Here is a 21,840-nt window from a genome sequence, read left to right on the forward strand (position 1 = left end):
AAGAAGGAACGAGAGCGGATGATTGCGACGAATACTCGAATACTGGAGAACAATACTGGACACAACCGTATGACGACGACCGAAAACTGACCGAGGGGGTAGAGGAGGTGGACCGAATGAGGGAGAAAGTTGACACAGACTTTTTGTTTTTCTGACGGTGTTGCTTTATTGCAATCTGATCAACGACTACCTTCTCAGCTCAGTTCTCTTCTTAATAAATTCATTTCGGTTTGCATCAGGCAATACCATTTTGCCACAATTCTTACATATATGTTTTAAATTAAAGCACGTTGCACGTTGCAGTCAACGAAACGGACATTTTGAAGTTGTGTCCGTTACCTTTATTGTGTGTACAAATACAACACTATAAGCTTTCCACCACAAGTGTCACATGTCAGAAGAAGCGGCTCATTTTACCACAAGCATGAAAGCCCATTTTACCCCAAGTGAGGCTTTTTTTTATATTTTTTGTTATTTTAATAAAATAAATCATTCAATTATCATGCTTACTACACACAAATTGTACAGAAATACCACATCTTTCAAAATGTATCATTTAGAACTTCCACGCGACATTAGTTAAATGTTATAATTGAAGTTATAAAAATAACATAACTTTGCTACTAAACCTTTTTTTATTTTTATTTTATTTTTATTGGGTAATACTTGGGTAATTTATTGTAATTTTATTGGGGGTCATAAAATACTCCAATGAAAGCTGTTTGAGCCTTGGAATGTACACTTCATGTGAAATAATGGTCACCTAAAAGGTGAAATCAAGTAGCTCTGTATAGATTTACCCGACACCTATCTCTGACATCAATTGTCCATTAATAAGTCTCTTTCACATCAAAGATGTATTAAATTGAGCATGGGGAAATGTGAAACAAATTACCTTTCTAGCATTATTAGCCTTTCTACTATACCTATCGTTATGCGTGGGTGATAATTTCATTGCAATAGAATAATTAGCGCCCATTTTAACGCATTCACTCTTACACACTAGCATCATTAAAAGTTAACAACACCTGCTTATCAGACGACCTGCACGATAATAAGCTTGTCAGAATGGGTCACGAAGGCAAACGGTGGTGTACTATGCCACCTCACCCCCTTCCCATGAGTCTCACGTTAAATTCTGCAAAGGTAGTATAGGAAAATGGTTTCGCAGAGAAACCCTATCGAATGGGGAATACGCTCTGTAGCACCCAGCATGAATGGTGAAGGCTAAAGATGGTTTTCATGGCGTAGAGGAAAATAAAACACCAGCATCTTCTCTTGCGCATAATGTCAGTGCCAATGCACCATCACCTTAATAATAATCTCGATTGCGCTAGAAACGATGTGTGTCGTAATTTTTACTTACAGCTTGGTGTACCATGCTGCAATGGAACAGGCTGGTGCGTGCATTCATTTCTTGCATCGCTTGGTACCTTATTTATGAAGTGCGACATGTGATAAATGGTGTTGCAGGGTCTCCAAGGAACTTGGAGTAGATGATAAAGAACGCGCTCTACTTTTCTGGGCGAAGCTCACCTCGTTTCATCATGGTAGAATATAAAAGAACACCAACGCAATGTCTTGTGAGGTATACTATCCAGCATGTTAAAGAGGTGTGTGAAATCCCGTCAAGGAGGGAAGCAGAAAAGCAAATGATAAACAATGTGAAGCGTGCCCGTTCATACTGTTACGGAGTGAAAATTAGCTTATTTGGGATTGCATTGAAAGATTTGAAGAAACAAATTTCTGCCTTCATTTTGTTTTGCTTATTGTTTCTGAATATATCCGACTTGTGTAATGAAATTTTAATTATTAATACAAGTTTTACACTTTATGATATACCACGTTTGTTTCAATTCCTGCTTCATTTGAAGCGAATCTGTATATTTGATGGTGTTTGAGGTAAATTTCTATGATTTTGACGCCAGCATCTACGATCTTAATCTTAAACGACAGTACTTAATTGATACAATACGATAATTCTTAAACTTTACATTCGTCCTACTAAACTAACCATGGCATGCAGGGAGGCAATGACTAGCACAATACTGCTGACGGCACGTTGAGCACCAGACGCTTTGGCTGCTGTACGAGGAAAATCATCGTCGCAGGCAAGGTTAAACCGTTTTGCCGGTCCCATACACCCGGCGTAACTCATGACATACGCAATGTAGTTTTGTTCGAACGTGCCGCGCACAAGATTAGCACCGGGGCCGGATGCAAACACAGCCACATCTTCGCCGCCGTGCGTTTCGTCCGGCAGCGGGAACGCGGACAGATGCTTGTAAGTCACTTCACTCCGGTTGAGTTGATTCAGCTTAATCCACGTGGCCCAATCAGTCGACTCCTCGCTCAGCAGGCTAGAGTTCCAGCGATGCTGCAGGAAGCCTGGTCCGTTTGCGTAGGTTATCGTTTCGTAGGGAGTCGCGTTCGGTCGATTGCCAAAGCCTGCAGAAACAAAACACAAACAATTGATTCCAAAGTTACAAAAAAGTAAGAATTGCAATACATACCTAGAATATCGTTTCCTCGATCTGGATAGCCGTTGAAGGTCATCGCATGCGAATGATCCGCCGTTACGATAATGAGTGTTTCGTCTAGATCCACCAATTTGAGCGCAGTTTCTACTGCTTTATCTAACTCCACTACCTCGGCCAGCGCTAGATGGGCATGGTTTTGATGATGTGCGTGATCAATTCGGCCGCCTTCAACCATTAGAGCAAACCCTGCCGAGTCTGGCCGCTGTAGAACCTTGATTGCTGCCTCCGTCATCTCACTCAGCGAGGGCTCGCCATCGGGAGTACGATCGCGCACCGTATCGTAGCTCAAATGATCGTCATTGAACAGTCCCAGCAGATGATCAACCTTATCCAGCTCGACTGCTCTCAGGTCGGAGGTTTTCCACGCGTACGCAGCATTCGTGCCATTCCAGCGTAGCTTCCATTCCTCCACCAAGTTGCGTCCATCGGTTCGCATGCAAGTTTTCTCCATCGCTCCTTGGAATTGATACTCCGGCTTAAGATGGTTTGGCATCGACGCACCGAAATGGTTCCTACCACCACCCAACACGACGTTCAGATTCTTCCCCGGCGCATCCTCCATCATCTGACGAGCGATGTCCTTGATGCGATTCTTCAAATGTACTGGAATTTTGGCCCCACACTCATAGTTTCGATTAATCGAGTGAGCGTAGCAAGCGGCGGGCGTAGCATGTGTGACGCGTGTCGTGGTCACAATACCCGTTCGCTTGCCTTCCTCCTGTGCCCAATCCATAAACGAGGGCAATTTGGCCGCCTCCAAGTTCGTCTCGGTGATCGTGTAGTCCACTCCCAGCACGCCGTACTTTGTCTTGACTCCGGAGAACATGGCAGTGGCTGTACCGGCAGAGTCCGGTACCTGTCTGTCGGTGTTGTACGTTTTCGACATGCCCGTGTTGGGGAAGTTGTCGAAGCTGAGCTGTTCCTCCTCGCCCGACCGACCAGCCCGCTGGCCCTTAAAGATGCGTCCGGTTGATAGTGAGGCAATGCCCATTCCATCGCCCACGAAGATGATGATGTTCTTCGCCACTGACGGTATCATACGACGGTTTTCATCGTACATCAGTACTTTCTTGAGGTAGGTTTCGGCATTGCGTCGCCAAAAGCGAGCGTCTGGCAGGGGAAAGAGGAAACTCAATTAATAACTTGTAGAAGCATTAAAAGGAATAAACACATGTGTTAATTGATACGAAATGCAAATTATTGAGAAGATCTTTGATGTGATTAAATGATTTGTTTACACAGTGAATCCAAAGATCATCTGTAAGCTTCCCTGCACCATAACATGATAATGGTTGTGCAATTGAACTATATTAGTTGTACCGCACTGGAACTAACCGTGAATGTAGCAATCAGCACCCGGCACTGTCTTGCACAATTTGTTTCGCTTTAAAAATAAAAACAAAACCGGTCCCAATTGCTCGCACTATCGATGGGCTCACCCCCAAACCTGGCGACCAGGTTTAAAAATAGACGCAAGATTGCTTTCCACCACGTGCCAAAGCATGATCGATTATGTTGCTGGTAGCAAACCTGTTTTCCAGGCTGCAGCTGATCATATGAAATGATGACGGAAATGGAATTCATTGCGCAATATGCAGCGGTATTCTCGGGCCACCAAAGAGGAGGACCGGAGAGGCGTATCGGAGAGGCGTATCAACAGCTGGCAATGGGTAATTGTGTGTCTTTGCTAGTGAAATTACTGTCCGAAGTTGATGAGAAAATAAAGATACGATTATGATCGGTTAGCTGATGCTTTATCGGGTTGGCAGTAGTCACGTGTTTAGGGTCCCTGCACTACACCAGGTGATCATCGAACCGGCCTCTGAGGCCTAGCACTGTTGCTATCTGGGTTAGCGCGCGTACCTGCTGAGAGGTGGGCAATTAATTGCTATTCATTTTGCATTTGACCGAAGTACTGCCACTGGTTAGCCTAGATGGACCGTATCCAATGTTTAACAGCAGTGATTTGCGATTTAGTTGCGTCCGTGTATTTGGACGGTATACGATTTAGTTGTTTCTTTTCAGTAATGAAGGCTGAGTTTACGAAGAACTGATTTTTTGATGAAATGATTTTTCTCTCTTTAACTAAATTGAACTCTTTGAATGATTGAAACTAAAAGCTTGTAAATTATGTTGAGTCCTAGACCTTACATTGTTTTGTGGATAAACAACAAATTTGACAAACGTGGACAAGTAATAATAAAAAAAGAAAATTGTCCTCCACAAGCACAACACCCATTACCAATCTTGAAGGCCAAATTCCCAAACTGATGGACAATGCGCTACAAATTGGCAGACAGAGTCACGGCCGCAAACAATCGCAAAATAGTGACACTGAAAGCAACAAATCGAAGTGCAAGCATGCGACCGTGACTATTTTTTCGTGGCCGATCATGATCGGCGAGACGGTTTTTTTCACAGTGGGGTTTCTTAATTGAAAAAGAATGAAATTTCATTGTGGTTACAAATGGCAGTAAACAATATTCATAGCGGATGTTTTGCTTTTATCACTAAAACGGAAAACCAGTTAACATTATTATCGGTAGTACTGGTTGCACTAGTACAGACTAGTACACTTCCATCGTACATTGTTGCGAAAAAATGACACAGGTATCAATAGAACAGTTGTATCAACAGTTGCTAATGTGGTTGAGAAAACTAAACACTTCCTTTCATGCACATAAACACACTACACTCCGCAATGCGGCACTTCTGTATCATTCCTCATAAATAAAAAAAAAATACACACACACTTTACTGTGTACTGTTTCAATTGTACATTGTAGTTTAATCTTTGATTAGTATTTGATTCTTTGAAACACTCAAATGCTTACTTCGGTTGCAAACAGTTCGTGTTCAATGTGTAGGTAATCATTTTTTTTCGCACTTGCTTAATACATACCGTCGAGATTAGGTGATTTGTATACGGAAGCACCCTGTGCACGATCAATATCACAGATTAGGACGAACAAAAGGCCACTTAACAGCAATAACACGCACCGGGCCGATGCAAACCGCAAACACGACGCCATGATGACAATTTGCCCAGGAACCAAAGGTAGAAAACGAGCACCAACCGTGTGGAATGCGTCCAATTGGAAGTGTTTGAATATAGGCTATCTCTATTGAAGATAGCTATATTTCACCGGTTTGCAGAACACTTTCACCGTTCAAGAAACGAACCTAAACTAATACCACACCGTTGCACATCGTTCGAATACAACTGATCGGGTTCCGATCGGTACTGTAGGCGTCAGTCTAGCCCGTTCAACGTGTCGCTTGCTTTTGATCTTGGCCCACCAACAAACGCACCGAAACGCTACGGCAGCCCCCGGCAGGTGTGTTTTGTGTACGTCTGCTCGAATTCGAGGCGCACACTTTCACTGCGTCCGATCGGAGGAGGCGCCCGAAACGATCGCCGAATGCTGTCTGCTGACCTTCTCGTGGGCCCGATCGTGCTTAAATACTGAAACCCTCACTACGTACCTAGAGCATGTATGTGAGCTGCTGCTGCTGGTGCTGGCGGGCACGGTTCTCTCGGTCGGTGTTGATGCAGCTGGAAGGGGTGTGAGGAATGGGCCACGATCGTGCACGGTTAGGTATGAAGGGTTTCCGAGCGTAGGGTAGAGGGGAGAGGTGATTGAAGGGAACGCGAACAAACAGACGAGATAAGAAGAGGAGGGCAATAAGCAATCATGTCTTGACAATCGGTACCGAACGACGGACCGTGGAGGACGGGTCGAAATTTCGCTCTCTTTCGAAGGTTGGCTCAAAATGCTCACGTGTGCAGCACGCTGCCATAGCACACTCTCGTTCTCCAAACGTGGTCGTTTTGTAGAAGTGTTGAACAAAGCTCCAATCATACTCATTGTCGATCAGCTGCAACGAAGCGTTTGTTTAGAATCGGGAAGAGAGATGAGTTTGCGCTCGATGATACACCGATAAGTGTAATAGAAAGAGATGAAAGCGTGAGAAGCAAAATAATGGAGTTCAGATATACACAATCACCCAACGTACACAGTCGAATCCCAAGCCAATTGTTCGTCGTAGTGCATCGTATCGCACCGATACACAAACATACGACGCTTTTGCGTGCTCGACGACCGCTCCCTTCCGTTCGTTCCTTTCCCTTGTACGATCCTAACCGTTCGTTCTAACCAGCACTGTCACGCATATTTATGGCGCTTATCAGCTTAACAACCGCTGTCTGTTTTGACAGTAGCAGAAGTGATGAGGATCGCTTAGATCGCGTCCGGGGAAATCGGGTGCGTGTAAAGGGCGGCCGTCACAGGTGCCGACATTAACGATCACTCATAAAAGTGAGTAAATCATTTTATTGAACCCTATGTGTCCGTGACTGAGACCTGCTTTGCGACGTGTTCTTGGTTTGAAGCTTGCTGGAATGTCACCGCAAATACCTGCTGACGTACTCTTCCCATAGAGTAATTGACTTTTTATTTTGGGTACCTTTACCGGCTTGGACTGGCTAGTCCCGTTTTCAAATGGTGGTAAATATAACGGGCGCCAGCTTGGCTCGTGTGCGGTGCGTGCCTGCATGCATGACGTCATTAGCAAAGCTAAACACGATCACGTGGTTAGGGGAAACTATAAGTTGATCTATTGAAAAGTGACAATTTGTTAATGTTGATCGATGGCAAGCGTACAGTGCACGGAGGCAAACTTTACTCGAAGGTTGAAGAAAAGGCCCTGTTAATGACCGAGCTGAAACAAGTTTCAGATTCGAAGGTTCGGTGTCGTTCTAATGAACGTGTCGCGAAGCAGTTTCCCATGATGTAGGTGAAATATTTCCCTTCATTCTGTTTTCCACATGCACCCCTTACACAAGGCCTACAAGAGCATTGGGAAGGGTATGTTTACTAGCGGGAAAGAACAGAAAATAATAAACAATAAGGTTTGTATCGTTAGGCGGCTGGCTCAACCCCGTGGTTGTGCTAGGTTGAGAACGTGATTTGAATATTGAAAGCAGAAGGTTAGGTGTTCAGGGGGATGTACCGGACATTAAAAACTGGTAGGGGATATTTGATGTGGGCATCAAGCGCATTAACGAAAGCATTTACTGTTAGTGGGTGGTAACAGCAGCGCCCCGTGTGCTTATTTTGTTCTTACGATTACCTAGATGCAAGTAAACATCACGTGTAGGAATCGTGATGAGCTTTTCCGGTTTTAATGAGTAAAATAGTGATAGTGTTTTAAGACAATGAAATAAAAAAGAAAACAGAATAAGCCTTTACATTGAATGTGTGCTTAATATTTCGGGTAATACATTTTTGTGGATAATTTAATGATACAGCCATTCGTATTTGTATGTAGACTCGTACTAATTACCAGACACAATGTATTGCAAGCTCTCTTGCACTTGGTAACGGATCCTGCTATAATCATGCATCGTAAACGATGCAATGCCTGAACCTTTGATGTTGAATATATCCCCGTAATGAGTGCTATCCAGGACTACACGTTAACAGTTAAATTGAGCAATCAGCGTACCTGCCTAGATAATGGACGCCGGTGTGTGCCAGTGTACATTCCCGATAAATCGACCCAATGTTACCACGTTACCGTTGCTAATTGCAGCTAAATTGACCCGAAGAGAAGCCAGATCATACTGTATCTTGAGGGGTTCTTAAAAACCACTAATTCGTAGCCACTAAATTTGTCCCGCGAATAATACGGTGTGTGTACCGTACCGTACCGTACCGGGTACCGTATGTTAAATGGTAATCGAAGGTTAGATTTATGTTTGACCACGTTCAACAGCGCTCTAGGCATATAGGCTGGATAAATTAATCTTTGGTTCGATTTGAAATGAACAGACATGGTTGCAGAGCGAGGATATCGCCAAACCTATCGGTGGAAATTCTGCTAATACATCCTCGTGCAGGTTATAATGGTTTCCAATGCACTGCCCTCATGTGCGGTTCATGAATGACGGCAAGTGTGAAAGAGAGGGCGTGAAGGAAAACGGTAGAATTGGTGCTTAGCTTCACACGGAGGATGCTGTATGTTTGTAGACATTGACAGCTTTAAGCGGACGCGGACATGGTCACTGTTTGGCATTAGAGTGCGCTTCATAACGCTTCGCAAAGAAGCGGCATCACCTCACTTCTCGGTCCGCACTGATAACGCAGCCGAAAGAGCTTAGTGGATGCATTCGGCGGCAGGGATTCGCACTGACGTTAGCTCAATCGGCTGTCAATTGCAGCGAGGAAGCGGCGGCGCTTCATTTTGAAGCTGTCAGAATGTATGATGGTACCGTCGGCACACAACAGACACGATAGACCGCGTGGTGAATGAATGGCTTTTTGCGTAAACGTGATCCCAGCAGGTGACGCTCTTAGAAGGCAGGATATGGTAGGTTGGAGCTGGAGTAAGTAAATTGCTTGTAGTTTAATTATACAGCAACTTGATAAGTTTCGAGCATTTCAATCATAGTTGTATGAAGGATTTTTTGTATTTTTGAAGTCAATATGATTGTAGAGATATGGAGTATGATGTACTGTATATGCATGGAATTTAACCTGAAACTCGGAATTTTTGTTCAATGTTACGAGTAATTTAGTACCGAGTAATTACTCTAAACCCAAGCGTTGTTGAGGGTCATATTTACGTTACCTTTAGCTAATGAGAAACGTTAAAATCGTTAAAGTCGTTTTGATACGATAATAAATAAATAAAATTTCTAAAGCTCTCCAACATAGATTAATTGCTTCTCATCATAAAAAGAGAAAATTTGTCATATGACTAAAGTAGTTGAATTTATAAAATATATGTATTAACCTTCATAAAGTTATTGCGTCAACACACCATAGCTTTTTGACTGCTACATTCCAAACACTTATCCCTCGCTGCATATGTTTCATACTTTTGCGATCCGTAGGTCATAGACAAGCCCTAAAATGACAATCGCATGTCGGGTGGTCCGATTTTTATGTTATTATGACCAGCTATTTAGCGTCTGTTGACATGACACAACAGTGCTACGCTGTGGAACGGAGTAGTCTAGAAATGGAACAGATCGTTCTTCACCGTTGAAAAGGGAATCTGGCTAGACTAGACTAAGCCATCGATTGAAGGTTGACTGACGTAGCTGAAACGTTTGCAGCACGTGAGGTGAACGTGAGTGGCACCGGTATGGGTGAGTAGTTTTATTACAATTTAAGCTACACTGGAGGCGGCAGATGAGATGGTGAAATAAAACAGAATTCACTGTCGGTTTATGTGCATCGCTGGTTAGATTGTGATTCGTCCTTCAGCAGATTTTTTTAGTTTTAGACGGCTATAAACAATTACACAGAAGTTTATCTAGCCGGCACGACACCTATCAGCAAAGTACTGGCTAAAAATTCATCTGTTTGTGTACATCGTTTGATGAACGGGCGGCAGGGTGAGTTGATTTTGGTGCTTTATTGACAAAACCTGTCTCGGCGTGAAACCTTTGTGGAAGTATTTATTATTCCGTGTTAGCGGTCGTTTGCTAATTGTGTGATGCTTGTTCTGTCACCTACCGCTGGTACGATGATTATTTGTAAATCCGTACAACGAATAGTTTAAGATCAAGATCAGGGTCGTACGAACGAGGGTATGGCTCCAATCTCACTCGTAGAGAATGTAGTGCCGAGTTTAAAAAGTGCTAAGTAATTGGTGTTGAGTAAGTAACATTTTCATTATGGCATTCAATATGGGACGATGTTTGTTAGCGATCACTGAACGAATGTATTGTGAGATATTTGAAATAAGATTTTTTTTTTAGCAATCTTTTTCATTTAATGCATGTGTGATTAGATGATAGGATAATAGATCATTTCGCACACGATAGGTGTGCAAAAAAACTAAACTTGACCAGACTCGCCAAATAAAAGAACCAGCAGCTAGGTTTGCTGAATGGGCTAGTTGCTGGTACGTGGTATATTCCGATCTTGACTCGACCCGACCCGAACTCGTTGCACCAACGGGTCGGAGTCGCTTATGCTTTCTCGCACCTACTGATCTTTCGGGTCGACCCGAACTCGTTGCACCCTTGGGTCAAAATGAACCTACCGTGGCCCGACCCGACCCGAACTCGTTGCACCAACGGGTCGGAGTCGCTTATGCTTTCTCGCACCTACTGATCTTTCGTGTCGACCCGAACTCGCTGCACCCTCGGGTCAAACTGAACCTACCGCGGCCCGACCCGACCCGAACTCGTTGCACCAACGGGTCGGAGTCGCTTATGCTTTCTCGCACCTACTGATCTTTCGTGTCGACCCGAACTCATTGCACCCGCGGGTCGTATTTGATTCCAACTCCGACCTAGTGCACCCGCTGCACCCACGGGTCGGAATCGATTTCGGCTGGCTCGCACCCGACTCCGGGAATGAATCGTATGACCCAACACTACTAGTTACTTAATTATTTGAAAATTCTCTCTGCCTTTGCAGAAGCCAGTGCATCCAGGAGTTTGTTTAAAAATGGTAAGGGAAATAGCCATACATTTTAAATTAGTAATAAGATTCTTTATATATTGCACTTGATTATTTCACATTTCCATTTACATGCAAATGCCTTTGACATGGTTATTGCCACTTGGATAATTAAACGGCCTGCATATAATATAATGTAATAATGGCTCATGATGCCGGTTCATCTATTGCTAGGTACCGATATAGCTAATTGTGCCTTCGACACCAAATATATGTCGTAGCAAAACATTAGACCCTTTTTGAAGCATTTTTATAAATATTTCAATATGTATGATATAATGTTATATTGATATTACAATATAAAACGAAACACTTCCTCAAGTATCGGCACAGCACAGCCCAAAATATGTTTGGTAAATTGTGTTGCATTTTGTATCGTCTCGACTCACTGAAATTAATAAATTCTTTGATTGCTTTGCATTTTGCACAGTTGAATCGTTTCAGTGAAAACGGTTTCGGTAAGCTTTTCGCCTGAAATGCGGTATATTTCATTACATCAAGCGCTAGTCAACGGGTATTAAGCCCACATTGCTTGGCAACGCGGCTCGATAATTGATTTAGCACCGACCACAGAATGGCGCTCAAGAACAGTAAAACGGGCCTCCCTATAATAGAAGCTGCTGCTGCTGCTACTACTATTCCAGCATCTGTTCCGAAATATTCCTGCACCGCCAGCCCTCGGACCCGTATAGCCTTAAGATTTATGATCGCCCAGCGTTCAAGGATATGTTTCTGTTTTAATTAGAATCTTCCCACCGCACCTTACTGTGAAAGGATGCAAGTGGCCGTACTGATGAGCGGAATATGTTGCAGAACTAAAGCCGCCAACGCACAAATTTTATGATGCCGCGTTTATTACCCTACGGTAATGCTGTTCATACGGTAGGATTTAGGGGCTCGTTCGTTAGGGTAGTTTATCGTTAACGGAGGCCGTGCGGTATCATCCACATCGTTATCATCGTTCTATACCGCATACCGTCGTGCCCTGGAAGTTGTTGATTTAATTAAATTCCTTAATCATATCGATGAGCAATTTAATAAACGCCACCGAGCCAACGCGGTCAAATTTCGCCGTAGACCCAATCGATTTGGTGTCCCACCCGCCAACCCGATAATCCTTCCGTAGAATGGCTCGAAATAATTCCAATACATAATATTCTCTATTTGAAAGCTCACTGGTCACATTCATTCAGGTCCTTGCTCTTCACTTGAATCGTTTCGTAAAAGTTTAGCATTCTTTTCACTTTCTAAGCAGTCCCAAGCAGGGACGCTGAATGACCTTTTTTGCCTTTTTTTCGTACGGTCATTTGTTGCTTATCCGAATCACTCGACCGGCCACCACAAATCTCCTTCAACCGGAACGGAAGGATCGTTTGATATTGTACTATGGGGAGGAAGATTTCCCTTCTATGCCTCATTAAACACTTTAATGCCTCCCGAGATATCCCACGGGGTTGGTGTAATTGAATTTGCACTGTACGCTACTGAACGCGCGAACCGTAGCAACACAATCGAACGTCTCGGGAGTGATTAATCAGGGTCGGGTTTGTTTGTGGTTGTCCTGAGCTTAGTATGGGGCAGAATTTCTGAGGAAAGAGCAGCGCAGGACAAACCTGAGGTCACGGTCGTAGAATGGCAAGCTATAATGAATTTAGTGTGTAGTAGCAGCTTTGTAGCAACAGCATTCAGCAGATAGTAGGCAACGCAGTTTGAGTAGAGTTCGAAGTATGGGTTTGGAGGGAGTTCTGGTGAAGGATCTACAAAGTATAATGTATCCGGCAATTTAAGAAAGGCCAAATATGGATTAAAAAAATCAGAAAGCGTTATTAAAACTCTAGCACGTGTTCTCTGAGTGATCCGAAAAAAAACGGGATAGCTGAAATAAACCGGTTTACGTCAATTACTTCCGAATAGAAAAAATACAATGAAATAAGAATGATAAAAAAATAGGAAAATCAACAATTTATATATAATCTAGTTGACGCTAGCAACACCATATCCTTACTACTTGAGAAAATACGCAACAGTCGTTAGGCATAACAAAACACTTGTATAAGTCAAATAAAAATTCAAATAATTCTCTTGAATAGAGAAAATTGGTCGCTGTATGATGACTGTTGATTGGGCCGGTAACGTTTTACAAAATTGATAAATATTATTGATAACTATCCAAATTTACTATAAATTATTCATTTTGAAATAATAAAAGTATAATAAATTATTTTGAAAAAATAATCAGTTACTCAACGTTGTACGTTATTATTATTATGTCATTATAATTATAATGGCCATTGGCATAAAAACTTTCAGTATCATCGAAAACAAATCTTTTGTTCACCTATAGATGGAGACATGTTACACTGTATCTGTTTGACTGTAATGAAATTAAAGTAAGCATTGACTGTTTCTTACGCATTAAAGACATGCCCAACAAGATTGAGAAGACATGCCGAAAAAAGCGTAGGACTCAATAAATCTACAGTGGCAGCCACGTAAAGTCGGCAACCTTATATTTTAACCTGTTCGGTGACTTTGGACATCCTGGTCTGTTATTAAACTACTTATCGGAAAACTCTTCAGCTGATGTTCCTGCACAAAATCAGGCCAATATCTTAAACATTTTCGGGAAATACGTATCGGAAAATAAATGAAAGAAAAAGGTCATGTGCGTATTATATAACCTTGGTCAAGCGCTTTTCAGTCCGAAATAGCTGAATAGTTTTGAAGGGGAATTATTGTAATTAAATGACTATCAGTATTCGTAATTTCAAGGTAATTAAATTTGTTAGAAGTATCCGGCATGAAGTAATGATAAAGATTTTGTCAGTTTTTTTCCACACAATACGTTAGTTAAAGATAGGTAAAAGACGAAACTATACAACAGAAATGGCCTGCGAGGTCTTTCGGTATGGCCCGCGACCGGTTGAGCTAAAAATTAATTGTAGAAGCATTTCTGCTTTTACAGTACATGACAGTCTATTCCAAACTCCCGAAATTTCAAGAGATATTCAACTTCCCAGGTTTGTCTACAAATTGTCAGATCATACAATGTCATAAAACCTTGTCGATATTTTATCGTACCTGTTTTCTTATGCTTGCAAACACAAGAAAAAAAAAAAGAATTCCACAAACTGTTTATATTGATAAAAATGAGCATTCAATTCCAGACAATTTTATAGTAAAATGGTTAAAAAATGAAATACCCTTTCCGATGAATACATTGGCTAGCAACAAATTTTTGATGAATATTTTTTTAAAGAAACAACTCGCATTTTAGCTTCAAAGTCATACAAATGTAATAAACCCTACGCCCTACGTATCCTACGCATCTGTATGTGGTTTTTGAACATTTTTTTTAAATTCAAGGTAGTACTCAAGGTATTAAGGTTAGGTAGGATTGGTGACAAAAAAAGTAAATTCTATAAGAAAAGGATTTTGAAAAAAATAATCACAAAATCACTTAACCAACAGAAATTTAATACCCAAGCCTCAAAACTTTGTGGCCTATTGTTTGGAATTGTGAATCGTAGAAAGGTCGAGACTTCTTTAGGTATATTTGCAGCTTAGAACATTTTACTTTTGCAAAACGTTTAGAAAACAGATGAAATCAGATGTCAGCACAAACACGTGTTACTTTTGATAGGTTGTTACAAACGAAATACTGTTCACAAACAATACCAGCTCAAAAATATTGATAATCAAAATGATACCAATATTCTGTATTGAATAAACCAAAATAGTTACTCACGACCAATTTTTGTCATTATCTTTGCGTACTTATCTTGTTTGTTGGCACAAAGCTGTGGAAATTTTGGAAATATCAGAAGTGTATTTGAAAACTATGTGATATATTTTTTTACTATATTTTACATCAAAGTTTTAACTATTGCAACATAATTACTATCTCAAAATGAAATGAAAAGAAATACTTAAGATCTGATTTTTGTTTCATTTAATATCATAAAAAACTAGACTGCAGCCCTTATTACTATTTTCAGTAGCATTTTGACCGACAGAGTCAAATGAGTTTGACATCGCTGCTATACAACAATGTGGCGATGTCATCAAAAAGATCCTTTTTTTAAAAGATTGTAATAATACATTAAGGTTCAATTTGTTTTCCATTTAACAAACTGGCCAGAAATTCGCAAATTTGAAAAAATAGGTGAAAATATGAGGTGTCCGACTTTAGGCGACCACCACTGTATAAGCACAACTGGAGCGTTTATGCGTCTTGCTGGTATTGTTTTTGACGCGCTATTTCGTGCTCAGCTTGGTTATTGCTTTCCACGCGGTGAATCAGCGAAAAGGCCGAGAAACACATAAATCTTAGATAGCATCATAAATAACCAATCGGTACGAATTCCTTACAGCTTACGACTTTAGCGATTGATGTTCGCCTGGTGTTCTAGGCGCTTAGTGTCTGGACATTCCTATTTTTTTTTTGGTGAATATCCAGTTAGCTTTTTGTGAAAGGTAAAAGCGTGCACGGTTACGGATGATTTTTTTAGTTTTATCAAGATTAGTTATTGTCTATTTATTTGGAATTTAATAAATAGTTTGAATAGATGTTGGAATAAAAATGACAATAAATATAGATTATTAAAATGTAATACAATGCATGAGAATATCCATAGAATTAATTAAACCTAATAAAATAGCAAACTTTTTCTAACTTCACTCCTTTCATCATAAAGCAAAACACAAGTAGTTAATTTAACGCATATTGCATGCATCTGTTTTAACGATTACCTAATAGAATGTTGAGAGTAATGTCTGAAGAAACATAGAATACTACCATCTAGGCATAGTGTAAAAAAAAACTAACGTACCATGCGTAGATTTACGATTGCCCAAACATTTTGCACTCTGTGTTGTTCCTTCCAAACAACCAGCTAATAATGTCCGATTGCTGTAACCACAGGCGAGTTCGCAAAGAATTCACTCTTGTGATGAATAATTTTTTCGAGGTTTTGTTTTTCCTTCCAGCATTAAATAATGCGTGTACGTGTGCCAGTATTGCTATAATGTATGCTAGAAACAGCCGCACGGGGTTATGCTGGGAGTTTGTTTTGTTTGCGATTGGGGAATTTTTATTATTGCGTTTTGGTTCCCACTCAGGCCATCCCAAGTCTATGAACTTTACTGCTAGTTGGTTTTGTATGGTCTCGCAACCGCAGTCCTGGCAAAGGCCGCTGTCCTTCGGGGTTTTCTGTGCGCCATCTGAAGCGAGCACCCCTATAAAAGTGTGCAATCGATCGGAAAATTTGTTTTGTATCGGTCATAAAGCCGGAGCCATACGCTTGTTATAGTTTATGGCGCCATCTGCAAAACTGAAAGAATCGCTTTTCCGACATGTGTGTATGTGGGAAAAAACAGAGCGTGAATTATTCGTTGTTGGTTTGAGAGACGAAAAGTGAATCTGATAATGCGTGTAAATGGGGAAGGCGAGGCAACTGGCGTAAAATTGGAAAAATATGTCTGAGTGTTTAACTGCTTGTTGTCTGCGGTTGGAGAGAATTGTATAAGAAAACATTGCATGCTTATTATACTTGCTTATTTGTACTTTTTAATGTTGTAAGATAACAACCATTGAATAGACTATATCTCTATAACCATTAAAATCTAGAGAATAGATATCAACAACAATTGAACAGACTAAAAATATTGTATGATTTTCATTGAGCGAGCTCTCTACTGCATCTATAGAATAAAGTAGATACCGTTAAGATGGAGAAAAAAACAAAATAGATACATGTAAAATGCTTTAGCAACATTTGTTTCTATATAGATTTATTTTCACTTGAGCGATGAACGTTGTTTAAAAAGTAGCATTACGAAATATATAACTATCAGGAACATCACTGACATCTGTTCGACTAACAGAAAGATAACATTTCCATTCCTTTCATTCTAACGACTATCAAAGCTCGTAAACTTTCGTAAACGACCATGGAGCAAGACATTTCAATCAATTTGAGCTCTGAAGGTGTTGCACATGCTCAATTTTCTTGCACTGAAAGAGTAGAAGCAGAGGATTATCGTTTCAGAAGCGCAAGAGTACTTAATGTCCTTTGTTTCCCTGGTGCTAAAGCTGCAGAGTGCATAGCAGAACGTTTTAGGACGGCACTAATCCTTTAATGAAGATGGTTAAATTTACGTAGTGTGACCCTTTTGTTTGGCCATTTTGTGGAGCGTTGGGCTGTTTGTTAGCCTTCCATTGTACTCGGACATACCTTTTTTGAGGCTTTGTTTCTAGAGGGAGTAAAAGGTTCCTCCCACCTTTACCCTTTGTATGTATTAGTGTGTTTCTTAGACGGCTTGCTGGATTATGATATCCTGCAGCAAACATGTCCGGTGGTTAGCCCGACAAGCCGATTGGGTTTCTTGCTTTATTTTCGAATCATTTGTGGATGTGCATTTAAACAGTGTCTCAGTACGTGCCAATGAATTCATTAGAGTGTCTTACCATGAAGACGTTTGCTAAGCCTTCGTAACCACCCCCGGTGCTAGGTTGAGATATGATCACCATTTGTGTAAGCATTGCTGACGGTTATATGTAGAGGGTTAATATATGGTATTATTATTAGAATTATTGGCCGTGTGAACGATTTTACGCAACAAGCTCGTACGTTCGATCAGAAAATAAAATAATAGACAACTGTAAATGTACTGTTGATTCCTGCATGGTGTGGAGTAACATGTAAATCGTTTATTTAGTACTGGCCTTGAGAAAGATTAGTATTACAGAGGATATTGAGTGTTGGACTTGATTGTGAGACTATGTGATACTATGTGCGTATCATTATGTAGCTCAGTCATGTGCTTTCGATAAATTGATTTGCTGTGTCTACTTTTATTAGTTTGATCGTATTTATTCATGAAATAATAACCTTATGAAAAGACAAATCGATAACCATTGTGATTAACATGAACAATTGAAGCATTTTTTTTTGTGATGAGAAAATGAGCTCCTAAATGTAGTTTTTCGTAAAAATGTCAAATCTAAATTTGATGATAAACAGTATTGTGTGCACAAGCATTGTTTGCAAAAAGTTTGACGGGTTCGAAAAACAATTATAAAATCTAACCACATTAGCAAAATCATGACTGCACAAGCAGCCAATATCGCATATTTTTATGCTGGAGCTACTTACGACAAAGTGTGAACGATGTTTACTAAGTTTGCTATCGACTATGCCGCGACTCGTAGTAACTTATACATCTCGGTAGTAGCCCACTTAAAGCTAGCCGGAAGTTCTTCGGAAGTAAAGTAGAGGATGATAATAATCTACGATGGTGCTGTGGTAGTGTGTCGATTATATTCCGTTGTTGTTGCAGCTGAAACCATGGAGGTTAGCTAGTCAAGTAGGGGAGACTATTTTTTCAACTCAAACTTATTTTGGTACAAATCACCGTCAGTTTTGTCATTCAGCTTTAAGACGCTTGTGACGCTTGTAAAGATGAGCATTGGACTCTGGTTGGTTTTTATTTCTTTTCTTAGTTTGAGACATCAGACAAGAAAAAAATGACATTGTCAAGCGATTTTGCTACTGTTCGTGTGCCCGTGTATGAATGAGTTTCTACAAGCACCTAGGAGACATTAGCGCCAGCAGGTTTTAATTTATGGCCACATGCATACTCAGTAGCCACGCTCCCGCAGACGTGGCGGGAGTGAGAAAACTGTGTTTCATTTGTCGCTTCCTTGGAGACACACGCCACAACACAAATTCGTAGCTTTATCCGTAACGACAGTGAGTAAAAATTATGAGATAATTTATTTTACCGGATAAGGTGGTAGATTTTCTCACACCGTAGCCCCAAACGAGCTGAAGTTTTGCCGTACAGTCTATATTGCACAAGCAGGGATATCCATATATCCTTGGGAAAAGGGCCATATAGAAGAAAAAGTTCTGCACAACGCACGAGATAGAGGAAAGTGAGAGAAATTACCGTTGGCACCATGTGCAGCCTCTTGGAGCACTTTTGTGTCCAGTGTTTTTTTACTTAGGAGTGCTGTACGTTTTGCTGCTGGACGAAAGATGTCATTTTTGCGCCTTTGGTTAGTGTTGGATGTTAGCGCTGGAGTGTTAGCATAAATTAAGGCGCTATCAAGTGTTGGGGAAGCTGTCTGGTTTGTGGTGAGTATTCTCAATCGCGCTTGCTTAATGGTGGTGAATAGTCGCTGAATGAAACTGAATTGCTTTTTGTTTGCGGAAACATGTGAACGAATTGTACTGCGATGATTAGTTTGGTTTGAGTTAGTGATTAATCAAAATAATTGAGATTTTCATTCTGAGGTTCATGTAAAAAAATAAGAATTTTTTAAAGAATTAACTCAAACATAGACAAATATCTATTCATTATATGTTTATAGTTATGTCTCACTTCTATACATGAGTTAGCTTGTATCTGCTAGAGGAATTAAAATTTAATCCTTCGTTCACACCTATCACTTAGACGCAGGCTACAATTACTTAGCACGGCGATACACATAAAAAATGGAATAACGTTAAGCGCCAACATGACCACTCAAAGAAAAAAAAAAAGCAAAATAAAGGAACCAATCTGTTGCGCATGATTTATAGCCGAGCACACAAATCACGGAACCAAAAATCAAACATACGATACGGTGGACCATATTAGAGCGTTGAGTTTTACGATCCGCGCTAAAATTGAGGAGCGCCAACATCCGCCATGAAGACAACCTTGCTCTGCTTAAACGTTTTCCTCCTATTCTACCGTTTTGAAGCGGCTTAGGCTGGTGCGTATGAGCTAAGTCGAGTCCATTTGTGGTGATTAATCATTCTAGAGGGCTCTGGAGTGATTTTTGTGCAATGGATTGGGTGATGAGTGTAGTGAATGTTTGTAAGTTTATTAAATTTGCGGCTAGATTTAATTTAATTTGAATTTAATTAGGTTGAGATGAAGTGTTCAACATAATGCATTCTATTTTTGTACATTAGAGCTTTGAGGGTTCAATTGGTCATGATTTGACAGTATGCAACAGTTCCAATCCATTAAAACTTTGCATATTCAACACACCTTCCTTTTATGCAATACTGAATAATGATAAATATACTTGTTTATAGCGTTTTCCAAAACAAGTTTCACGTGCGATTACATTTCTTCTACTACGTTACTTCAGTTCGATGGTTATTGCTTCGGCATTATTTACTGCTTTAGGAGAATCGTTTAAGGTCCAGACATGTCCGTGAAATAGATGATTTGCGATGCTCCAAAACTGGGTTGAAGAAAGAGAAATGTAACTACTCAAGTTCACTGTCACTCATGGATTGCACATCAATCGTTACGTTGTATCGCTGTTCACGATCACAGATCCCTGAATGCGATCCCGTAAATGGACACATTCGGAATTGCTTTAGATAATCCGCAACACAAACGGAGGCTGCATGATGTATTGCTACGGTGGCCGTGTGCTTTTTTTGTTTGTTTGCGCGTAAGGTTGCGCATATTGCACGAGGTGCAATCAATTCATTCATCGATAATTGAAGGGAATGCCCGTTGGAGGTGTATTAATCACTGTTCACCACTCGCTTAGTACGGTTTGAACTGACAACTATTATCGAAGACACATGAACGAACACGCAACGCGTGTGGCATGATGTAATGTAACACACAAACGGTTTGGAAGGTTTCCATTGTGCTCTCCGCACAGTGGCATAGAAGGAGGAAAATCATTTTTCAAAAAAGGTTCGATTAAAAACCTTCACTGCTTCGCTTGAAATTAATGTCGTGCGAGCGGATGTGTGTTGGATTCGGTCCCGGGTTTCCACCCGTCTCATGATATGCTTTAATTTTCCACAATCGCGTTGTCTTTAGAGACGCTTTGTAAATGTCATCTGACAGTGCTGTGCGGCTAGTTCAATTCGTTAGGAACCCTATCGTAGTCCAAGGTCGGAACAGGTGAGCACGACTTTCCCGCTCATCGTCGAGTCTTCGCTGGGAACAAAGTGGTACCCTACGGCGATCAGAAACGTACCACTGCAATGCAACGGCTACCGGAGATCGCGAAAGATACTTGCTGTACACGGGGTTCGCCGCTTTCAGTGTGCGCGGGGCGTTGTAGTTCTTCATAATGTTGGGCGATGCTATTCTGTCTAGTTGGAGGTGGTCATTTTGCTGATGCATTTACTACATAGATAGAATGCTATTATTTAGTTATTGCACTGAAGGAGCTCGAGGATAAATAAATACCATTCGATAAACGATGTCAAAGGTTAAACGTGATCGATCGCTGTATGCGATCGGTGCTGGTCTATCTGTAATGTTTAGGATGAAATGATGTTGCACGCATTAGGTAATAGAATATTGGTGTAATATCGTTATTGTAATGCAATTTGCTTATTTGGCAGTTTATTCCTTAAATGGATTTAACAAAAACTGCTCTATCGTTTTTTCTTGCACAAATTTTAGAAATATAGTTTTAGCTGGTAGAGGCTATTCAATGAAAATGGGTTGTGCCTGACTGTAAGGTTAATGAATATTGCATCCAGATAAATACCTATATAATAACAAAAAATAGTACAAGATAAGAATGAAATACCCAATTAAAACCTTGAGGCATCAGATTCATAATTCCTTAAGCTTAAAATAGACCTAATTAGAGAAGTATTTGAAAAATGCTTAGAAATATCTTCCAGCCTACTAAGCGCCCTTCTTTTCGACTAGACAAAGCGTAAACGTCATTTGCGATCGATTTCTCAAATGTGCATACCGTAGGTAAGAGTAAATGCAATTTAGAAGTGCATTATCCATGTGTCAAAAATCTCTCATTCGCTCGTAATCCACCGATCGCT

At 40.7% G+C, this 21,840-nt stretch overlaps 1 protein-coding gene and 1 long non-coding RNA gene across 2 annotated transcripts; one reads left to right on the forward strand and one right to left on the reverse strand.

Moving 5' to 3' along the window:
* Positions 1-1,584: 1,584 nt before the first annotated feature.
* LOC120901962 (alkaline phosphatase 4) lies at positions 1,585-5,988 on the reverse strand. The gene is made up of 3 exons (XM_040310356.1): positions 5,443-5,988; positions 2,514-3,650; positions 1,585-2,448 (listed from the first exon to the last, which is right to left on the reverse strand). The coding sequence occupies exons 1-3, from the start codon at positions 5,570-5,572 to the stop codon at positions 1,991-1,993; spliced, it is 1,725 nt and encodes a 574-aa protein (XP_040166290.1). The 5' UTR covers positions 5,573-5,988; the 3' UTR covers positions 1,585-1,990.
* Positions 5,989-9,361: 3,373 nt separating this feature from the next.
* LOC120902115 lies at positions 9,362-13,185 on the forward strand. Its single transcript, XR_005739374.1, has 3 exons — positions 9,362-9,696; positions 10,979-11,011; positions 11,451-13,185. It is a non-coding gene; the product is annotated as an uncharacterized LOC120902115 (long non-coding RNA).
* The last annotated feature ends 8,655 nt before the right edge of the window (positions 13,186-21,840 follow it).

This window comes from Anopheles arabiensis, chromosome 3, assembly GCF_016920715.1.
Source record: "Anopheles arabiensis isolate DONGOLA chromosome 3, AaraD3, whole genome shotgun sequence".
Classification (NCBI taxonomy): Eukaryota; Metazoa; Arthropoda; class Insecta; order Diptera; family Culicidae; genus Anopheles; species Anopheles arabiensis.